Raw genomic sequence first — 20,977 nt, 5'->3', positions numbered from 1 at the left:
TACAAATAAATATATACTTGGTGAAGATGAAACATTTGCTTCTGACAGCCCAGTGGTGTCTCTGCAATCTGAGCCTGTCTGACGTGTGTGGAGACCTCTGATGTTACCCTACTCTGTGCCGATTAGAGCAAATTTAATTTCACAGAAAGCTGTTGGAGGCTTTGAGCGCTCCATTAGGTTTTACTAGAATTGGATAATTACTACAAAACGTTTATTTATGCAACAGCAGTGGCATTTCTTGAAACAGTTATTAGATATTTAACAAATAACGTGCTGCTTACCCAAATTCTTAGCTATTGGTAATTAACACTGGTGTAAGAGTTTGGAGAAGAAAATAGCCAAGAATCATTTTGGTTTGGATTCCATCCTACCAAGCATATCAGAGTTACAGGTTACAACAGCAGAAGAAATAGATGCAGTGAGTTTATTCAGATTGAGCTACCTTGTGGTCAGGAAATTAGGTCACATCTAACACTCCCCTATTGATCAGGCAGTGACATATTAATGAAATGTTACCTTGCCTTCAAACAAATGCAACCTTTACCTATACCCTGATTCAGTATAAACATTTTAAAGCCTCTGCTTCTGCCTTGCACCTAAAAAGTCAATCTATGTCTTTTCTACTTCATGCTCTATTACAATTCTCCACTGACAAAGATTCAGGAATTGGGATTCAGCTGACAATTTTGCTGAAACTGCAAGTCACACTGGAATACAGCTGCCTCCTCCCCAGCTGTGCCACACTGCTGGGAGTTAAAAAAATACACAAACTTGCTTTTGTCAGTCAACCAAGCAGCCAGTTCAAATGGCAAAAAAAGAGCAAATACAGTAAAGGTAAAATGCTTACAGCCATTTTTAAAGGAATCCTATTTTATGACACTATTTTTTAACCTGCTCATATGCCTGCTATATGGACAAATCAAACATCAGCATTCATGCTTTTGCCTTCTAGATGAGAAAGAAATATTTCTGAGAATTTTTATATTTTTAGTTAAAATTAAAACTTGACAAAATATCTTCTTATATACATACCTCACTTAAGGACTAGCAGTGCAGCCTAATTTATGTGGCCAATTAAAAAAAAATTAATGATCCTTTGTTTTATCAAAATTGGTTATTTAATGGTAGTTTAAAAGCAGTATTAAAAGCAGTTCACAGATTTTTTTTCCTTTGTGGAATGTCTTACCAGATCACTGTATATAGCATTAAGAACTTGAATTGGACCTGACATTTCTCTGTAATTTATTCAGTTCACAAATGTATAAATGGCAGCTTGTGCATTTGCATGCAGATTTCAGCATTACATTCCTATCTCATCCTGTGTGCAAAACCCACCAGCAGCAGATCTGCAGCTCCCAACACCTCGGTGCCTGCAGTGTGACCATGCCAGTCCTGCGTGACGCAACAAAGCACGAGCGCAGCACCCGCCTCGCCAGGGACAGCTCAGCTGGCTGCAAGGCAGCTGCAAACGCGCAGCTCTGCACACCAAACGCCTGGGCAGTATCTCCCAACAAGGAAGAACACACATGGGCAAGTGACTGTGGACTTTACCTAGTGTGATAAAACCAGACTTTTCCTCAACGTTCCTTTTCAGTGGATCCTGGACCAAAAGACAGGTAGGACTTCCTGGGACGTACCAACTTCAGCTCTTACACAAACCAAGTATTCACTGACCTTTCCTGACCAGCCCAAGATGGTGTTATAAGTAAGAGAATTCAGAACATTCACAAACAGGTTTCATACAATAATGCTTTGGCTAGGAACATTTGCTGTGGTGTGTGCTTTTCCCAGTTTAGAAAATTAAGCAAATCAAAGAGGGTTTTTTAAGAGTTATCTTGTAAGGTGTTAGCAAGTATATTCTGCAGCCTTTGTCTCAAGATTTATTGTCAATAAAAACTGCACTTTTGGAGGGAGTCACGTTAAGGCACTCCATATTTAACAGAAACAAGAGACAAATATTTTGGACCATAGCAGCTGCACATCCAATTTGGGCATGGGAAAGAAGTTCAAGCTAATACAGTTGTGATTCTCCCAGGAGAGAGAATGCCTTCAGATGCTACAGTGATTATAAACAGAAATGAAGCCATACTGCTGTCTGGCCACCAGAACCATCAGCTCTGATGTTCTTCAGCTCTGCAGCTTGTCTATTCTGAATGTAAATAACTTCACTCTCCTCTGCGGATGTGTCACAGCTCATAAGAGGGACTAATTGTATAAAAGCCACTATGCCCATCTCATCTCATATTCTGATCACCAAATTGTCAAGCAGAAGTCAAATGGAGAAATACTGATTTGAAAAACTGTCACTTAATTGCTGTCTAAATATGAACTCAGAATCCCAACATTTGGCACCTGTTTTTAAAATCTTGTTGCGCATCATTGCCTGCTTTATTATATGAAGAAACACGGCATGGGAGACAGGATAGGGTATATAATTTTGAGGAGACATGCAGCCAGCAGTTTCGCTCTTCACATAAAGAACATACTGTTGCCCCAAATTGTAATTAGCTGAACTGAGCCGATGTGCCTTATTGAGGCTTTATGGAGGAGTTAAGAGCGTTAGCGGAATGTGCGAATTCCTGGGGGAAAACGCAAACCGGTGATGCGCACACCCAGAGACACACGCACAGAGCACAGCATGCAGGCAGGGGGAGCTGGCTGCCACCACAGAACGTCCCAGAAGAGCTGGGGCCACTGGAGGCAGCAGCAGAACAGCCACACAGGCAGGGGCCCTCGATGCTTGGAGAGAAAGCAGGGAGAGAGACAGAGGAAGGACACTGGGGCAGGGAGAGGACTTGCATCCCCTGTAGTCCCACAGTGATTCTGTCAGTGACAATTCTTTCCCAAATTCATGACTCCTTTTTACAGGAAGCCAGACACCGAAGGTGAGGCTGTACCTCTCACCTGCACAAGCTGCTGCAGCTCTAGGACCCTGCCTGCCTGCCTGCCTGGCTGTTTTTCCCCCACGACTCAAAGTCATGTTCTGGCAGCTCTGAAGGCTGCGGTGCCTCAATGACCACGGACACATCAGCAATGAGCTGTGTATAGTTTGGGCACCTCTGTTTTCAGCTTGTCTATTGTCAGGGCCTTTTCTGTCACCTCCTGTTTAAACTATTCACAGCAAAAACACATGCTCAGGCTCACAGCCTGAAACACACATTAGATGGCACAGTAAAAACATGAAAATATGTAACAGACACAGTCCTGGAAGATCTTACAATCCAAGTATGGCCCAACAACGAGAGTGAGAGACACAGACAGCAAGAACACCAAGGAGCAGTAAGAAAACATTATTAAATATGACTGCAGCTCTGTAAAGCTGATTGAAACAATCACGTTTTAGCTTGTTCCACACAGAAAAGATAAATTTATGAATTCACAAATGGTGAAACGTGTTATACATAATGATTTGAAAATCCTTAATTAAACAATTTAATAATATAAAACAAAGGTAGGAAAAAAGTAGAAAAATGTCACTACTTGGGCTTAATTGACAGAAAAAGCTGATGTGAGATTATAGAGCACTGCATGACCTGCTAGGGAATGTGTGTATTAGAGATTATTATACCTTCACATTAACTAAAAGAATTAGTACAAGTATTCACACTGTATTTGAAGTGCCGTAACAGTAAATTCCAGCGATTTTGATTTCTTGTAATTAACATATACACACAAATGAATTTAAAACTGCAAGCATAAACATTACTTGCTTACTGATCCATTATCACACTGTTAACAGATCAAGCTTAATCAAGTTCTATCAGGTTTTTTGTGATTATACACATTATTAGACAAGTCTCATTTCATTTAGTCTCTAAATAGTTACATTTTATTACAGTCAGAGCTAAGTAAGTCTGCAAGAGACTTGCTGTCTTGTTCTTTTACCCATGCAGCCAGAACAACTCACGAAAAAAAACCAAACACCTGGACTAAAAACATCACATAAATAACTTTCCTGGCCAGAGCTATCAAGTTACTGATAGCAGTTGCATCATTAAAAAATGCAGTTAAACAATTTCCTCTGAAGGAATTCGGCCATTTAAAAATAGTTGCTGGATTCTCAGCTTCACAGTCAGTGTTGTTTCTCAGTGGCTTCAGCAGGGTGACCTTGGCTGCCAAAGCTGAATTCTCTGCTGCTGTAACCAAAGGGGCTGAAATGCTGATGCTGTTCCCTGGACACCAACCTGCACTCAAAGTATGGGATGGAGAAGGAAGCACAGTGCTCATGTTAAACTGGAACAGGAGGGACAGGCAAGAAAGGAGGTGGGGGAGTTTGCCCCATGTTTGGAGGGCACTGTTCTATGGAACAGACACCAGCCTCACTGAACTTGAGTCAGAATCAGGGAAGAGCTCAGCCACTAAAGGCGGGATTTTGCTACAGACCACTCAAAAAGGGCAAAAGAATGGATTAAGTCTCCTATGAACAACTTGGAAAAGTCTCTAGATCACGCTGGGTCTCATGGGACACTAACCACCCTGACATCTGCTGCCAGCAATCCAGATCTGGAACCAGCAGGCAGTCTGGGACATTCCCTTGACACAGACAGGCCAACCAAGGCCCGCTCTCCTGGTCCTACTGCTACAGGAGTGCAGGGGGCTCCTGTAGGTTAATCCTGGCAGCCTTGGCTGTAGCAGCCTCCAAGGTGCAGTTCAAGATCCCAAGGGGAGCAGGAAAGGCATTGAGCACATTTGGAGCCTCAGGACAGCAGACTGGTTTGTTCAGGGGTCAGCTACAGGATCCTGTGTAAAGCTGTTCAGAAGGCCTTTGCAACTCTGAAAACTCTTGTCAACCTTCTCAAACTCTTTGAGAGGGTTGACAAGTCTTCAAAGACGTCCTACGAACACAAGGATGGTCCTTCTGGATACACAGGGAAGGCAAGGGGAGAGAGAAAGATGTAGGCTATAAGGAGAATGATCTGGCTAAATGAGGAACTCATGCCTGAGAATGAAAAAAAAAGCACACAGAAGGGAGTTGGAACCAAAGACATACTTGAAGGAAGAACACTGAAAAAGTACCTGGGTATGCAGGGCTGCTGTCAGGAAAAGCGCTCTGAGGGCTGCAACTAGCAGAGGGCAGCAAAAGCTTCTACTGCTAATTTAGCAATAAAACAATAAAGAAAATACAGCCTACTGCTGTGTGAGGCAGTGACAATGACAGTACTCATAGCCTCCTTTGCCTCCCTGCACTGAAATGCTCTCCCAGAGCTAAAGGAGCACAGGAAACACAAGGAATGGAACCAGCATCTCCTGGGAAGCTGCAACCCAGGCCAGCCCATGGGACTGACAAGATGAATCCAAGAGTACTGAGAGTGCTGGCTGATGTCACTGTGAGGCACTGCTCTGTAACCATCAAAGGGCTGTGGAGCCGGGATGCTGCAGTCTGGATGAGTGGAGAATGAGATAGGTGAGGAACTGTCACCCTGGTTTTGAAGACTTTTTTAAGCTTTCTGTTATGTTCTTCATATTGGAGTCAGAAGTTTCACCTTATCACACCTTCTACTATAAACACTGGCCATGTTTTGCTAACTGTCTTTTATTGTTTACATATTTCTAAGTAAGAAGAGAAATGTGATTGACAGTTAGCTCGACCAACGTGGATTGAGAGGTGGAATTCCATCCTCCAATCCACGAGCACCATGGCAAATGTATAAAACTGGGTTTTGTAAATAAACTCGCTCTCTTTTCCTGCTTCGCTCACCAGCGTGTCCTTGTGTAGTTCTTCCCGTGTCCACTGTGACAAGGAACTGGCTTGTGGCCTGGAACCAGACTGTTCCACTCAGATATACTCAATACACTCAGAGTGTATTGGTAATGGAACAATACCGGAAGTTTTCATAAAACCAAACAGAAGGTTCCACCTTTATATAAGAAGAGTAATATTTTTAGAAATAAACTTCCAGAGTTTTAGAAAAATGCAGTCAAATAAACACATAATCTGATCAACAACATTTTACAGATTACCATTTCTGTCATACCAAATTATATGATACTTAATGCATACAAATGCCTTCAGAAGGAAGTCCTTCATTGTCATGGTGTATCCAAGTGTAAGCATCGAGTTTGTAGAAATTATATTCAGTGACATAGTTGCACTATAAGGTATTGCTTTAAATTCTTGATGTGATTGTACCACAATATTAGTGTTACCAAGAATAGATATCCTATTCTTGATTATGTAATCAAGAAAAACTTCTGGAAATAATATTCAGAGTACAAACTACTTTTAATCAGCAGCTGAATACCAAGATATGATTACTTCGTTGCTCTAATGACATCTGTAATGGATTCCAAGTGCTGTGCCTGATTGCTTCCCAGCTGATCAGGATTCTGTTCATCACTTCTAGCTGCTGGAATTCTGAGATTTCTTGGAGTTCCTCTGCAAAAAGCTTCGGCACTGGTTCACCTAAATGGCTACAGTGCATGCTTTAAAACAGTCCATCAAAAACTTTACCCTTAGTACTCCATGATAAAACGTTTTAAGAGAAAAAAGGAAGATCTGTGTTCCCCACTTGCTTTTTACTGACAGGCACTGAATAAAAAGCTGTATAATCTCTCTGTCCTTTTAGGAAACTAGCCCAAGACTGCTAATCCACAGGTAACTGCACCAGAGCAAGTCACTGTTATCTCTATCTTCAGTTTAGACAGAAAGACAAAGGGCTGTAAAATTGTACTTTTATGTACAGCTTAATGGTTAAATTGTACTTGTATGTTTATCAACACATGGCAGAGCAAGCCATTTGTATAAACACAAAGGCAATAATGAAGTAATTGTTCCAGCTGAATATTCTACAGTTCCTTTTAATAGTGCATTTCCTTAACCACTTTATATAACTACATGATAACATAGGCTTGAAAACTATTAACATAATTTCAATCACCAAGAAATTATTAGAGAAGTTAAAAAATGATGGCTCAAGTGAGGTAATCATAGAATCATTGAATCATTTAGCCTGGAAAAGACCCTTAAGTTTACTGAGTAATGAACTGCTCCTTCTTGCAATTTCTTGGAAATTGCACAAGGCAGCTTCAAATATTTATACAAGGCACAGCACACCCATCACACAATGTAGGTGATCTCACCAGTACAATCCACTCAGTTTCTTTCACATGCCTGTTAGCAGAATGAATAATGCTAATGTTTTGCAAAGCCCTGACAGGTTTGTATTTAAAACATTACCAAGTCTGAGACACACACTAGCAAAAGGACAATAATGACTACAGAGAACCATTGCTAGGAAAATAAAAACAAATACAAGAAGTACCACGCACAAGACTTACTATATCCAGCCATTCAGTGCCCAGTGGAAGTCATAAGATTGCTGGCTCTCTAGTTCACATTTAAACTCTACCAGCAAGAAGCCTTAGAATAATGTTGTTTCAAGTCACAAGAGACAAAAGTACTCAGAACTTTGCACTGTTTTATGAATATTTGAGAAATATCCAGGTAAAAAGAAACTAACTTAGCTTCCTGGATTATTTAAATTTTTTGAGAGAAAGATCCTTTTCAACGGGATGTGTAACACTCATTATTTGTCCTGACTTTTCTTCCTCTTACAAGGGATACTCTTAAAAGGGATACTGCAACCAAAATATTTGGAACGCCTACACAAATTAGAAGTCCTAATAAAAATACTTATTAAAACTCTGCTATAGGAAGATGATTCCAAAATTAATGAAAGCACATAAGTCAATAAAACTGCATCATGGCATACTTTATGATTAAGCTACTGAAGTGTTACACAGTAGATTCAATCAAGCTCAAATCTGTTGGTTTTTACACTTCCCCACTCTTTCAGCAAAACTGTGTTCTGATCAAAAGAAAGCCTATAAATACTGTCAATCAATTTGACAGCTAAAGTCTTAAAATTAACACTGTGGGACACTGAAGGGATTAGTGAAAGGTCCCCAACGTGCTCAAAGCCCTGCTGTGTGAGCAAGGGCTGGGGAGCCGCTCCTCAGGTGCAGGTGGAGTGTGAAGCAGAGGGGAGCGCGTGGCACAGAACGTCTGCAGGCTCCCAGTGACACAGCCAGGGCTGTCTGCAGCTCTGCTGCTTATCAGGGCTAACAAATGTGAGCCACTGTGCTTAGATCTGCTTTCCAGACCACTTCTCAGCAGGAAACACCACTTCTCATTTCACTTCCAAGAAAAGTACTTCTCTTTCTTGTAACTCACCTTTCTGGATGGTTTGTTGCTCTTCACCTCAGTGTACAAAGAAACACACCGAGCTCAGAGTCCCACAGCCACAGGACAGAGTTGCTGGAGCTTGAACTCACTGACCTTCAGCATTTTAATAACTTAAATATTTGAATTTATTAAGCACTAGAAACATACAGAAATCTCTGAGCCTTACACACTTTAGGTACTCAAAAAGCCATATCTAGTATTTGCTATTTTCTTGGCATTAGTTTTCCACAGTGGCTAAAGCCCTTGTGTCATCTCAAAGCAATTTGTTTAGTAGAAAGACTTTTACTTCGAAGAAAATTTATTTTACTGAAAAGAAAGCAATTAATTAATGAAAGTACAGCCTTAAGATGAATGCTACAAGGAGTCAGATGAAGAAATCAGAATAATATCTCAAGAATCATCTACAATCACAGGATTTTTCCCCAAAACTCCAAAACAGAAACTAATACTAATGATACTTATGAAAGGCTATTTTCAAGTCAAGTAAATTAGCCTTATTGCCAATCTGAAATATATTGAAAATGAAGTTACTACCTCCATTCTGGAGGAATGGAGTTAGTATGGAGTTACTACCTCCATACTTTTAACTGCCTTACCTGGCATTCCATGGACAAGGTCTCCACACAGCACAAAGAACTTGGGTCTAGGGCTCAGTTTGTTAACGGCCTGCACTGCTTGCTCTGCTAATTTAATTTCTTCTCCCCATTCGTCATCGCCATTGTTAGTGTCTCCATGTGTCCAAGCTTTCATCAGCCCAAACTGAGGATCTGCTCCTTGGATGAAGTAGAAGGGCCCCTTCCATTGGTACTCAGCATCTAAGAAGACAAAAGAGGAAAAAAATCCCCGGTAGAGAACACTGAAAAGAGAATGAAAGCTTCTATGCATCATTAAATTGTTTGTTCTTCACCTCAGTGGTTTGACACTGCTCTAACGCAAGTACAGAATTCCATACTCATTCATACAGGACAAATATAAAGGCAGAAGTACAAAATTTTCCTCTAATGTGTAGTTGTAATAAATGAAAGTATATTAATCTAATTATACCACATAGTAATTACAGACTGATTAGAGGAGAAGTATGTGAAGAATTCAGCAAATAGTGCTGGAAATTACAAGACTACAACACAGCACAAGTGTGTAACATTAGATGTCAGTTGACTCTTTTAAGATTCCAATTATTGCTTCTTTAATTAACAAGTTAAAACATACACAAGTTTCACATTTTACAGTTTCAGTAGACTTTTTCTTAAATTATTAAGGAGTTAGATGCTGTTTGTTCTCACAGTTTTAGAGGAAACTTGGATGTAGCCCATTCTTTGGAGTCAAAACTGAAGCTGCTCAGCAGGACCAAGGTCAGCAAACACTAAACCCAGCAACACCAGAATCATCAGCAAACAATGAAAATACAAATTCACTGCTGCCACAATTGCTCCCAAGACCTATGACACAAAAGTGAGAACTCAGAAACAAATTTCCATGGCTCGAGTCTGTGTAGGCAGAGGGTAGGACAGAATCTGTACTGGTACCATTTTTGGTATACTTCTTTCTCCAGTATTGTAAAACCAAGTACAACAAACAAAGGGTGATATAAGACTACAAGCCCTATTGGAAGAAAAAATCCCAACACTGGGCAAATAAAACAACAGTTGGCTAAAAATTTGAAACAAAAATGGGTAGCCTGTTTCCTACACTTATGTCTCAAGCTGGAATTGACGTACCAACACAAGTACACTGTGGTTTCTCCAGCTGTCTATATGCATTCATTTGCAACCTGAATATTTTAGTTTTGACAGTTCTATTTGGCTTAATACATTTACTGTTATTGGAGGTTTTTAAACAGCATTTAAACTGTTAAAAACTCACTGACTACATCCATCGATATCCACCCAGCTTTTGAATCTAAAAAGAAAAGATACAAATTATTTAAAATTATAATATAATCCATAAATATACTCTCACACAATGTCAGTCTGTTCTGACATTCATTTTAAGGCAAAACTGGTCTTCTAGTAACAGTAAAGAAGTAGCATGTCCAACACATGGATGTACTTTTGATTTCCTTCCACTAGCTCTAGAACTGAAGCTTCACACTTTTCAAGGGGAGTGTGTTTCTTCCAAGGAAGGTTAGGAAACAGAGCTCAGAATTCATCTCTTGCACCATGGATATGGATAGGCTGGAGAGAGGGATGAGGAATGTAGGCAGCTCCCGGAAGCTGCTTGTAATTGTCATCTGTTGCTATGGCATCAGATCTTTTTGCCAAATGAAAGCTTCTGCACTTTAGTTAAACTAACATTTCATTTCTAAACAAAATTATTTATATACCAGCACTGACTTACTCTAAATAATAATCACGTCTTTTATAGATGGAAACTTCTAGCCACTCACTGGTTTTTAATTCTGAAATAAAATTTATTCTTCAAGTTACACAACTGTTCAGAGAAGTGAAATGATCCATCTATCCATGAGTTTGCAGTAGAAGCCTTATGGAACCAGTTGAAGGCCACAAAGTAATTCAGGTTTTTATTTTATGACTTTCATGAAAAAATACCATTGTCATAAAAGCAGCTTACATGATGCAGTAAAGACACTGTTTGTGCAGAGAAATCAACTTACAGTTTTTATAGGTGGAAAACTATAAGGAAAAAATCAGTTAAGGAAGCTTGGATCAGAAACCCTTTACAACCCCTACAAAACAAAAATGAGAAAAGGGGATGTCTGAAACAGGAACCTGGTTTAAAGGAGTGGCACAGTTTATTCATTAAATGGGGAAAAAAGATCAAACCTCTGAATAATATGGCAGGACTACTAATACCTGTCCCTTTTCTAGCAACTTGACAGTAATGATAAATCAAAGCTGAGCAAAATCTACTTGTTTTGTAGTGTTTAATCTGAAGCCAGTATTTTTACCACAGTAGCCTAAGTAAAATATAGTTACATTTATTTATTTTTACAGAGAATACTTTGAATAAAGAGCTAGTATTTGTTTTTACAGGCTGTGTTTCAAGTATGGACAGACTGTGTTACCCTCTGAGAGCCCCAGCAATGGTGTGTGGTGGGCACAGGCAGCTGGAGCACCTGGAGCAGTCCTGGCTGGGTGGCAGAGGCAGCAGGGCTGGCCCAGGGCCCTTCAGACAGAACACCTGAACATGCACAGGTCTGGCACGCAGACAGTGCACAGTCAGGGAGCAGGTGGGAAAGCCAGACTAGAGGTTATTCTAATATATGTTTCAGGGATATTTTATTTTCCTGACTTATATTCACGCCAATGCAGTAACTCTCTCGGTTTTAAGTACCTGAATGTTTCTAAGACTGTGCACAGATGCTCTGGTTTGAGTGGGTGAGTGATGGTCATGTGAGGCAAAGAGAGAGACTGATAAGATGAATTTCAAAAGAGAAGTTCAGTACACAGACAGAATCAAGAAATGGCAGAAGAAAGGAGAAACAGAAGATGCAGGGGTGGAGGTGGTGAAGAGTGGGGAGAAAAGGAAGGAGATAGGAGGTGAAAAAAGAAAGGAACTGAAAATGATGCAAAGGTATATGCTATATTCTCCTGTAGGAAAGAAAAAGATAAAACTAAGAAAGTGAAGCAGGGATATCAGAAGAGAGCCAGGAATCAGGACTACATAAATAACATTTACTTAAAATGGTAGTTTAATTAACTGGTCTTAGTCAAATAATTCCGTCAATAGCTATTTCTGTGGTATTCAATAACTAATCAAATAGTTACAAAAATAACAGTAAGGTTGAATACATATTTTCTACCTTTGTGTTGTTATTTGATCACTCAACCAGAAACACTAAAAACAAATAACCCTAAGTACTTACTGTACTTAAACAAAATTCCTTTAGCTTATTACTTATCAGCTGGTACTCACTGGTTTTTTTTTTCCATGAAACAAAAGTATATAGGAACAAAACAATATAAGGATGTTGTTTAAACTTACAATTTAACTTTTTCCTTAAAATCATCAATGTGCTTTAATTACTGTGAAGTACTATAAATATAAAAACAGAATATCATGATGAGAGTTGTAGAAGTACAGCACCACTGGTGCAAACCTGCACCTGGCACCAATCTGAAGCCTGTTCTGAATTCAGCTTGTCCAGGAGGTAATTCTTGAAAGTGCCCTCACTAGTGTGTGTTCAGAGCTGCTTTTGCAGGTTTTTCTGTCATCTGTGCAAGCCATGACACCAGTCCAGCTAAAGTTTCAAGTGCTGCTATGAGTGCAATTTCACTAATTCTGCTGGAAACCCCAGGAGTAGGTCTGCATGAGCGCTCTTCCAACACACCAATACGGTAAGAGGGAATGAGAAACAGCTGGGAAAAGCATCTTCCACTACCACAGATGGAGCCAGAAGTCTTCTGCCTCACAATGAAATGGTTTATCAATGGACCCTGTTCAGATCATTATTCTGTACCCTCCTTTCCTCCCTCACCAGCTGCTTGTTGGCATCCCAGAGCAGGTACTGTGGGCAAGCAAAGGAACCTTGTGTGCCCTGTCAGGCCCCACAAGCCCCCTTCTCTGGCCTTTGCACTGGATCTCAAGAACAGGGCTCAAGGAGATCCTTCTGCTCCCATGCTGGGGGTCTGGCCAAGCCTGGCAGAGGGGAACTAACAAACACCACTGGGCAGGAGTGGTGGGAGGGCCAACAGCAGCTTTTGCAATCCTCTAGTCATGATCCAGATCCCAGCTGCCACTTCTGAAATAACATGGACAAAGGCTATCATCCCGTCAAACACAGCAAATTACTTCTGTGGGAATAACAACAAAGGCATCCTTCTCACTAGGAGTCTGAATTTTCAAGCCTTTGGATGAGCTATGTGGTCGTATCAGATGAAGTGCATGCTAGGTAAAGCAGCAGAAGATTAGGATTCAATTAATAACTTTTTTTTGTCTTCTCCTTTCCATTACAAAATTGAATGAATCTGAGAACACCTGAAAATTGGCTCTTCACCCCTACAGACATTGAAGCTGTTTGCAATTTACAGAATTTGCCACAACAATGAAAAAACACAAATGCAGAACAAGGTTGACAAATTTCTCCAATAACTGATGTACATATGGTTTCCATTTCTGAAGGACGAACTATGTCTGTGGAGCTGCTCTTACACACCAAGCAACACAAAACTCCTATTTCAAATCAGTTTTGGTTCCAGACCTCCTTAAAAGCACAGCCGATCGCCACAGAAGAAGTCCAACTTCCAAACATGTTGTTATGCCTCAGTTTCAATAGCTTCCTACTCTTTTTCTGCTCCCATGCATGCCAAAGTACAGACAGAGGATCAATGCAATGTATTTTTAGTAGCACTGGCTGAAAAACAGTGCCAGCTTCTAATTTTATCTAAGGATTAATTCTGTGAAGGACCGAAGAAGTCAGCAGCAACTCACCAGAGAAAACCTCAGCCATCTATTGTGATCACAGGCAAAATGACACTTCAAGGACTTTGGTGGGATTTCAGCCAAATCTCCCAACTTCTAAAGGACAATAGCTAATCTCTTGCTGTGCCTTCATTTCTTCCCCTTTTGCTTTTCTTAGCTTCACCTCTCTTTTCTTTCCCCATCTCCAAGGATCACAAACACATCTATTGAGAATGCTCACAGAAACCGCTGGCCTCTGACAGTACCAGTGGGACTTCCAGGATTTCCCTGGTGGGATTTTTCATAAGTACATTGGTTGGGTTCAACAGTATTTTGGTGTTCCTCTACACTCTGCAGAATTTAATGGGAACAAATTAGTTATGGAAAGTTACTCCTGTCCATAATCTTTCTTTAGACACTGCTGTGTCAGAGCAGTCTGGGCATGGACACATCTCCAGTGCCTGCTCAGTCCATCATGGGCAGTAACAAATACAGAAATGCCCTCATTGCCACGCTGGGTTTGACAGGAGAATCAATACCACCTCTCTGAAAATCAGAGCACAGTAGAAATAGGAACATGGTTGCCTGCTCTGAGTTGTCTCTGCCTACAAAGTGTGCCAGTGACTCTTTCTGGGTAAAATAGAAAAGGAAGCACAACCTTGGTTTTCCAAATAAGCTCTATGCATGAAGGAAAATGGAATCTGTTAAGTGAAGTCAGTATGTATGCATCATAGACAACACAAACAGCAACAATTTGTGTCCATTACTCTCAGTCCTGAAATAGCTTGAGAACCAATAAAGGAATTGTGCTACATTCTTAAATAAGTCCTTGTTATATATTAAAATATTATCAATAGATATGGCTTAGAAAACTGATCATTTTTGTATGTCTAAATACAAAAGATATCAGTCCAAAGAAATGTGCATGTCTCTCAGCTGTATTTATCCATGCGTACCCAGGAGTCTACCAAAGATATGACTATGGAGGGTTATGCTGAATGACCAAGGCAACCTGTCATGAATTATACAATTTTAAGTACCAGGGGAAAAAACCCAAACCTTTGAAACAGGTATTAGAATACATTTTCAGAGAGAAAATAAAGATAATTACCTTTTAAAGAGTAATTATTCTAGAAATTATGTACTACAAAAATACTGTCAGTAGAAACACTAAATGACAATATGGTTTCTCAAATAAATGAGACACTGGTACTGTGATCAAAAGACATAGTTTTAAACTTCTTAGATAACTATCAAGGTAAGAAATGCCCCCTCAGATACAGTTTATTTGTACTGAGGGCTACAGAAGCTAAATTCTAGTCATGCCTTATGCCCACTCCCAAATTTAACATGTAAACTCATTACAAAAACTTTACAGCCCAGAACTGTAGGTGTGAAGGGGGGTGGCTTGCATAATGACAAGGTGAAGTCACAGAAAGTTTCTCAAAACCCACATAAAAATTTCCCTAATTCATATGAGAGTTGGAGACAGTACTGGGAATGGAATATGCAAGCTGGGAAGCAGTTCTGATCAGTGCTCAAAAATATTACTGTTGAAGAGCTCTAGAACAGTAATCATAATGTGCCAAGATCCAACACTCTTCTGAAAGCAAGAAATCAACTGTGGTTGTATTTAATTTCAAAGGAAGGCGAATTATATATAATTATGATGCTTTTAAAAAGTGCAAAAATCCTTGAAGGCAGCGTGGAAACTATTCAAAGACACTATCCCAGAGGCTCAGACCATATGTACAGCATTCACTAAGGACTTCAGAAAGGCCAGAAAGTATCCAGACTGTCTAAAGGACTTAAGTAACAGCCATAAGGAGGCTACTAAGAGCAGGATAGCATCCTTTGAAAAGCTAAAGCATTCAAATAAAAAAAATAGGAAAGATTTTATACACTGAGAAGGTTAGATACTAAAGCCCAAGAAATCAAGCTAAAAAAAAGTGAAGAACTGGAAACAGCATAAATCTGAGAACTAATAAAGCACTTTGTAGGGGAATTAGGAGCAGGTAGCCTGCCAGACACTCACTAAGATTAACAGATGTTCCAGACATGCAAGATGCATCCAAATATAAAGGCTGAAAAGAAGAAAAACAAGGTACATTTTTGTATCCACTTGTATTGTGAGGGAACTTGTGAAGATCTAATGTGATAATTCCTCCTGCAGACAGCACACAGATGTGTCTCAAATCAAAATACCAGTAGATGATTCAACAAATAGACCTAGGCACTAGCAAACCACTCAGGTGGAATCCACAGACCTTCCAAAAAGTGAAAACCAGTCAACTTCTGGGGAGTTATCCTTAAAACTGCCCTTGCACGAAAGGAACAGGGAGGCGGCCACTGTTACATCTACATTTAAAGGGGTTTCCTGAGCAATGTGGTAACAACTGACTGCCAAAGGGGCACCTGCACAGACAAGTGATGGAAACAAGACAACAGCTCCTGTGCTTACCGGTTCTGAAGAGAGAGCAACCAACAGCTTTCACAGGGACAAGGGAGATTCACTCCATCCCATCTCCAAGAGGCATCTAACAGTTACTCACCAGAGACTCTTAAGGATGCCAAGCTGCCTGGAAATATGGATTGAAGTCCTTGCCTGCATAGAAAACTGGTAAGAAAAACAGAAATGGACAAGACATCTAGATCCCACCTGGATCTGTACGGGGACCTGTACTGCTCAACAAACTGAAAACAACCTCTCACAGCAAATGAACGGGGAGAAAGTGGCATTTGCTAAAATTAAGCAATTTAGCAGCATGAGAATCTGGCCTGGTTGTAAAGAGCTGAGGAAAGACTTCCTATGCAGTGACTGTTCAAAAAAGGAAGAACTCCATGCTAAACAGTGCAGCACGCTGCACATGGGAAAAACACCACCAACTTCATACGAGTTTTGCCAAGTACAACCAAGAAGTCACCTCAACACTCAAAAATGGCAAAAAAATCAGAGATTGGAAAGGAACAGAGAACAAAGCAAAATGAAAATATGAGAAGTAACTGAATAAACTTTGAGGGCATGTAAAAGATTGGTATGGGAAGCATAACAGAGGAGCACAAAATCACATGGGGAACTGAGACTGTGAGGATGCAATACTGGTTATTCGCCTGTTCCACATAAAGGTTTTGGAACCATCAACTAAAACTAGCAAAAGACAGGTTCAAACAGACACTTCTCAACCAGTTAAACTGACAGGACTATCACTTGTTTAGTTACTTGAAAAAAGCGTTCCATCACTTTTCACAGAAATTCTTTGCACAGCATGCTACTGACATACTCGGGACGAAAAAAAAATTAAAAAAACCAAAGCAAAATAACCCCCTGACTTCTGGAGAGAAGTGGTGAAGACAGCACTCACCCAAACATATGGTCCCGTTTCTTCACTCAAATACTAATAGAAGGAGTAGACAGCTGAAGCAAAATTTCACATGGGTAGAAAAGAGACAGTTTCTTTTAGAAATAAAGCCAAAGTATACAAAGGTCTCTTGCCAATAAAGTCCCTACCTATTTATACACTGTTTACTAGTGTGCCTCACTGGTTATATTGATAATTTCAATCCCTCACCTCAAGCTCCTCATTCACATGTCCCATATAAAGGGCAAATTAGAGTAGGTTATGCATATAACCTCCACATTATGTAAAAGCAGACTGAAAAAATACCAGTGGGGAAGAGGGTGTGGAACAGGGACTTTGCAGAAAGGGTAGTAAGAAAAAAAGGGAATTTAGCTCTCAATAGTGGCTTTCAAATTTTAAAAGGAAACAGTGTGCCAAGCCATAGCAGTGGCAGTACATGCTTTATGTAGATATATGTTTAACAGGAGTGAAACCTTAAGACTGAGAAAAGCAACAAAACAGAGGTAACTGATTTTCCTCTTCAACTGCATGAAAATTTGCCTCACTTTTAAAAACCCTTAGTTCTCTTTTTTTCCTGTCATTTAGTTATTAAAACATTGTGTTGAACTTTAGCCTCTTAAGAAAGACCCAAGTAAATTATTTACAAAAAATATTGCACCTGAAGATGGTAGCTGGACTGTGACAGCGTAACAAATCTGAACAAGATTAAAAACAACCAACTGGTAAGAAAAAACTAATATTTAAAGAATTCCAAACAAGGATACTTCAGGAAGAAGAAGCACACATGGAAAACAGATTCCAAAATGATGTTTTCTTCCATGTTTAAGGAAATTTTCAACGAGTTAGATACAGCTTTTATTCAGAAATTTTTACACTGCTGTTGAACACCCCTTTTGTCAAAATTTCACTATACAGTTGATTTAACTAGATGGCTTGTCTGCCATCTGTCCCCTCAGCAAATGCTAGGCATTCTGTTCCAAACCAACCAGACCATCTGCAATTAATAGGTTGCCAGAAAGGCTGTACACATATACTTCACATGCTCTGAGTTGGTGATTTTTCTTTATTTGGCAACAAGCAAAGCCAAATATTTCCAGTGCAACCCAAGAAAAGACCACAAAATAGTTGGGATGGAACAGCCTTGCTGACCTCACCAAACCAAAACAATTTGAAATTCATAAATACAGAGAAATAGAAGACCTTCTATGTGTGGCCATAGGAAATGCTTTCCTAACACAGCTGTGTCCCTGAAAAACCCCAGCACGCTGTAGAACCTCCACCCTTGGGAGAATTTTACAAACAGGCAACGTGTTCAATGTGCTCCTCTGTGTCCAGCCAGCAGCGAGAACCAGCGGTAACAGGCGGGAGCCACCTCAGGCTCGGCCTCGCGTCCTCGCCCGCCTGGCGGGTGTGGAAGCGCGGCTGCCTGGGCTGGCTGGGTCTGCACTGCTGCTTCTGCACGGCGGGAAGGGCCAGCGGAGCACCTGCGCTACTGACCCGCGCCCTGAGCGAGGCCGAGCACCCCAGGGAAAGCAGCATCGTACACCAAGCTGTGAACCACCCGACGGCTGCTTTTGCTTCGAGCACCATGAACAGGGACCCAGCCGTAACCTGCTAGGTCACCCCTACAGGTACAGGAGCAGGACAGCACAGCGCTGGCACCAAGAGTTTCATGGGCTATGGAGACCCGATTCAGCAGCACGGACAAGCATTTTAAAACGAATCCGGAGCTGGACACTGCTGGCATCTTCACGGGAGCCGGAGTGCAGGGACAAATTTGGAGAGCTCCGGGCGCGCCCCGGCACAGCGGGGGCAGGGGGCGGCCGCAGCCCCGGGTCCGTCAGCGCTGTGGCGGCCCAGTGCCCCGTGTCCCTCGTTCCCCTCCACGGGCTCGCCGGCAGACGGCCCAGGCCCCGGCGCTCCACGCCTCCCTGTGCCCGGCGACAGCTCCTCCCGCCGCCGCCGCCGCCGCCGGGGAAGCCCGGGGCCTCCCTCCGCACGCCCCTCCCGCCCGGCAGCGCGGCGGGGAAGAGCCCGCAGGCGATGGCGCGGCTCGGCCGGCGCTCCCCGTACCTGGGACGAAGGCGTTCAGAGTCCTGCCGCGGGCTCTCAGGAACACGTCCTCCTCCGCCGCCGCCATCGCCCCGGCCCGCGCGGCCGCTGCCACCGCCGGGCCCGGCCGCCGGGGGGGCGGCACCGCCTCCGCCGGGGGCGGCGCCTGGCGCGGGCGGGAGGCCGCCCTGGAGGCGCGGGGGGCTGCTCTGAGGGGGCGGCGGGCAGCGGCGGCCGGGCGGCTCCGGGCCCAGCCCTGGCATGGCCCTGGCAGCGGGCGGTGCTGCGGGGCGGCTCCTGGCACCCCGTGTGCGGGGGGCGGCTTCGGGTAGAACCTGCCCCGAAGGTGCGCTGGCTTTTAAGTGAATTATAATAAAGTAATAGATTACATCATTTGCAGCTTGTTCCTAACCTGCGAACTGAAGTGATCCCGTGTCTAAAAGCATTGGCAGCCTTCCTTTCTTCCTTCATAGGTTGCTCTCGTCAGGTTTCCTCAATGTTTAAACGTGCTCCCGAATTTAGGTATCAACAGCAACTTCTCACTGAAAAAGAAAAGTTGTGCAGAAAAAGCCAAGGCCCAGTGTCTCCCTGCTGCCGGTGCCCCCGGCTCGGCCTGCGCTGCCCTGCCCGTGGGGACTGTGGCGGGCATGGCCAGCGCCCACGCAATTCCTGTTTCTGTCCGAACCAAGCTGCACAGTGAGGTGATGACTGAAACATGTGGGTGACCCTTACAAGGCAGTGTTTTCTTCATCTCTTCAGACCTAGAATCTCTTTTTGACCCGGCCATAGAGGAGCAATATGGTTGCAGTTTCCCAGCTGAACAGTCGGGACCCCATTATTCTGTGTGGTGCAACCTGCAGAGTTCTGAGTGCCTCTATTCATCGTGTGAAATCTGCAGCAATGTGCTAGGTAAGGTTAATGTTGTCAGCTAAAAGGCATTCCTATGGCTAGATGGCTTTTCCATCTGTAAAATGTGGGTATTATCCACAAGTAAAACCAGCTTCTTCAGTCCTACTTGTAAACTGCTTGATGATTATTAGATGGAAAGCGCTAGGGGAAGTCTTTTTTATTAAGTAGTTTTTGTCAATTCCCCTCTTTATGAGGCAGCATGTGGTATATTAAACAAATAAAAACTAAAGTGCATTTTTAAGTCTCAGGTGCAGCCTATCTAAATATCCCACTACTATCGTAGGAAGAGGTGATCATGGTCTCATGGTAGAAATGCTCATGCTAATATAAGAGCAGTTACCTCAGTCATGCAAAGAATTTTTTTACCTTTTCTGTTTCTTTTCCATTTTCTTCTCATCTGCCTAATAGGGCTGAGCAGCTATAAACCAGAATATATGACTGCTGCATGACTTCAGCTAAACTCAGGATTAATTCTGAAAGTGAAATAACATCAAGATCAGGCCAAAATGTGTAGGTTATTTTGGCAAGGCAACATAGTGTGGTTCTGGAGCACAAGGACATGAGATTGTGATCAACACCTGAATTACCTTTGTCTTAACCTGGATGTGTTGCTAAAGGCAACCACATTTCTTTGTCAAGTTATGCATGTCTGAAAGATTGAATCAGACCTGGCAGAGACGGGGATTGTAAGTTCTTCTACATTTATCTGAGTCTGTAATTTCACAGCTCTTTTTTTCTAGACATGTATAGGGTGCTCTCCTCTACACAATTCCACTGTCAGTATTTGATGTCTTTTCAGGATGGGTCATGGATGAGCCTCAGGATGCTCAGCTCTTTCTAGGTGATGATGATGGTGAGTGTGCAGCCTGCCCGTGTTGCCTTCTCTTCAAATGGAGTCCTTTGATCTTAAATCACCTTGAGCATTACTTAAGGTAATGAGGAGGCCACGAGAAATTTTATTTTGGTAATTTAAACACATTTTCTTGTGATTTTACAGCCTGAGTGCAGAAGTGTTTTCATCTGCCGAAGTAAAGGAACATTTGCTTATAAACGTGAGAACTGGGAATCAGCACTGTGTGTGCAGGAGGGGGATTTCAGCTCTCTCCTGCTT

At 42.0% G+C, this 20,977-nt stretch overlaps 1 protein-coding gene across 1 annotated transcript in view; it reads right to left on the bottom strand.

The window, feature by feature from the left end:
- CPPED1 (calcineurin like phosphoesterase domain containing 1) overlaps positions 1-19,244 on the bottom strand; it is a 39,371-nt gene extending 20,127 nt beyond the window's left edge. The window contains exons 1-2 of the mRNA XM_063414096.1: positions 18,979-19,244; positions 8,782-9,000 (exon numbers count right to left, since the gene is read on the bottom strand). Of these exons, the coding sequence (XP_063270166.1) occupies positions 8,782-9,000; positions 18,979-19,045 (286 nt within the window). The 5' untranslated portion in view covers positions 19,046-19,244. The remainder of the gene's footprint in view (positions 1-8,781; positions 9,001-18,978) is intronic.
- Between the last annotated feature and the right edge of the window lie 1,733 nt (positions 19,245-20,977).

This window comes from Prinia subflava, chromosome 17 (assembly GCF_021018805.1).
Source record: "Prinia subflava isolate CZ2003 ecotype Zambia chromosome 17, Cam_Psub_1.2, whole genome shotgun sequence".
Lineage (NCBI taxonomy): Eukaryota > Metazoa > Chordata > Aves > Passeriformes > Cisticolidae > Prinia > Prinia subflava.
This window is presented reverse-complemented; position numbering and strand designations above follow the sequence as displayed.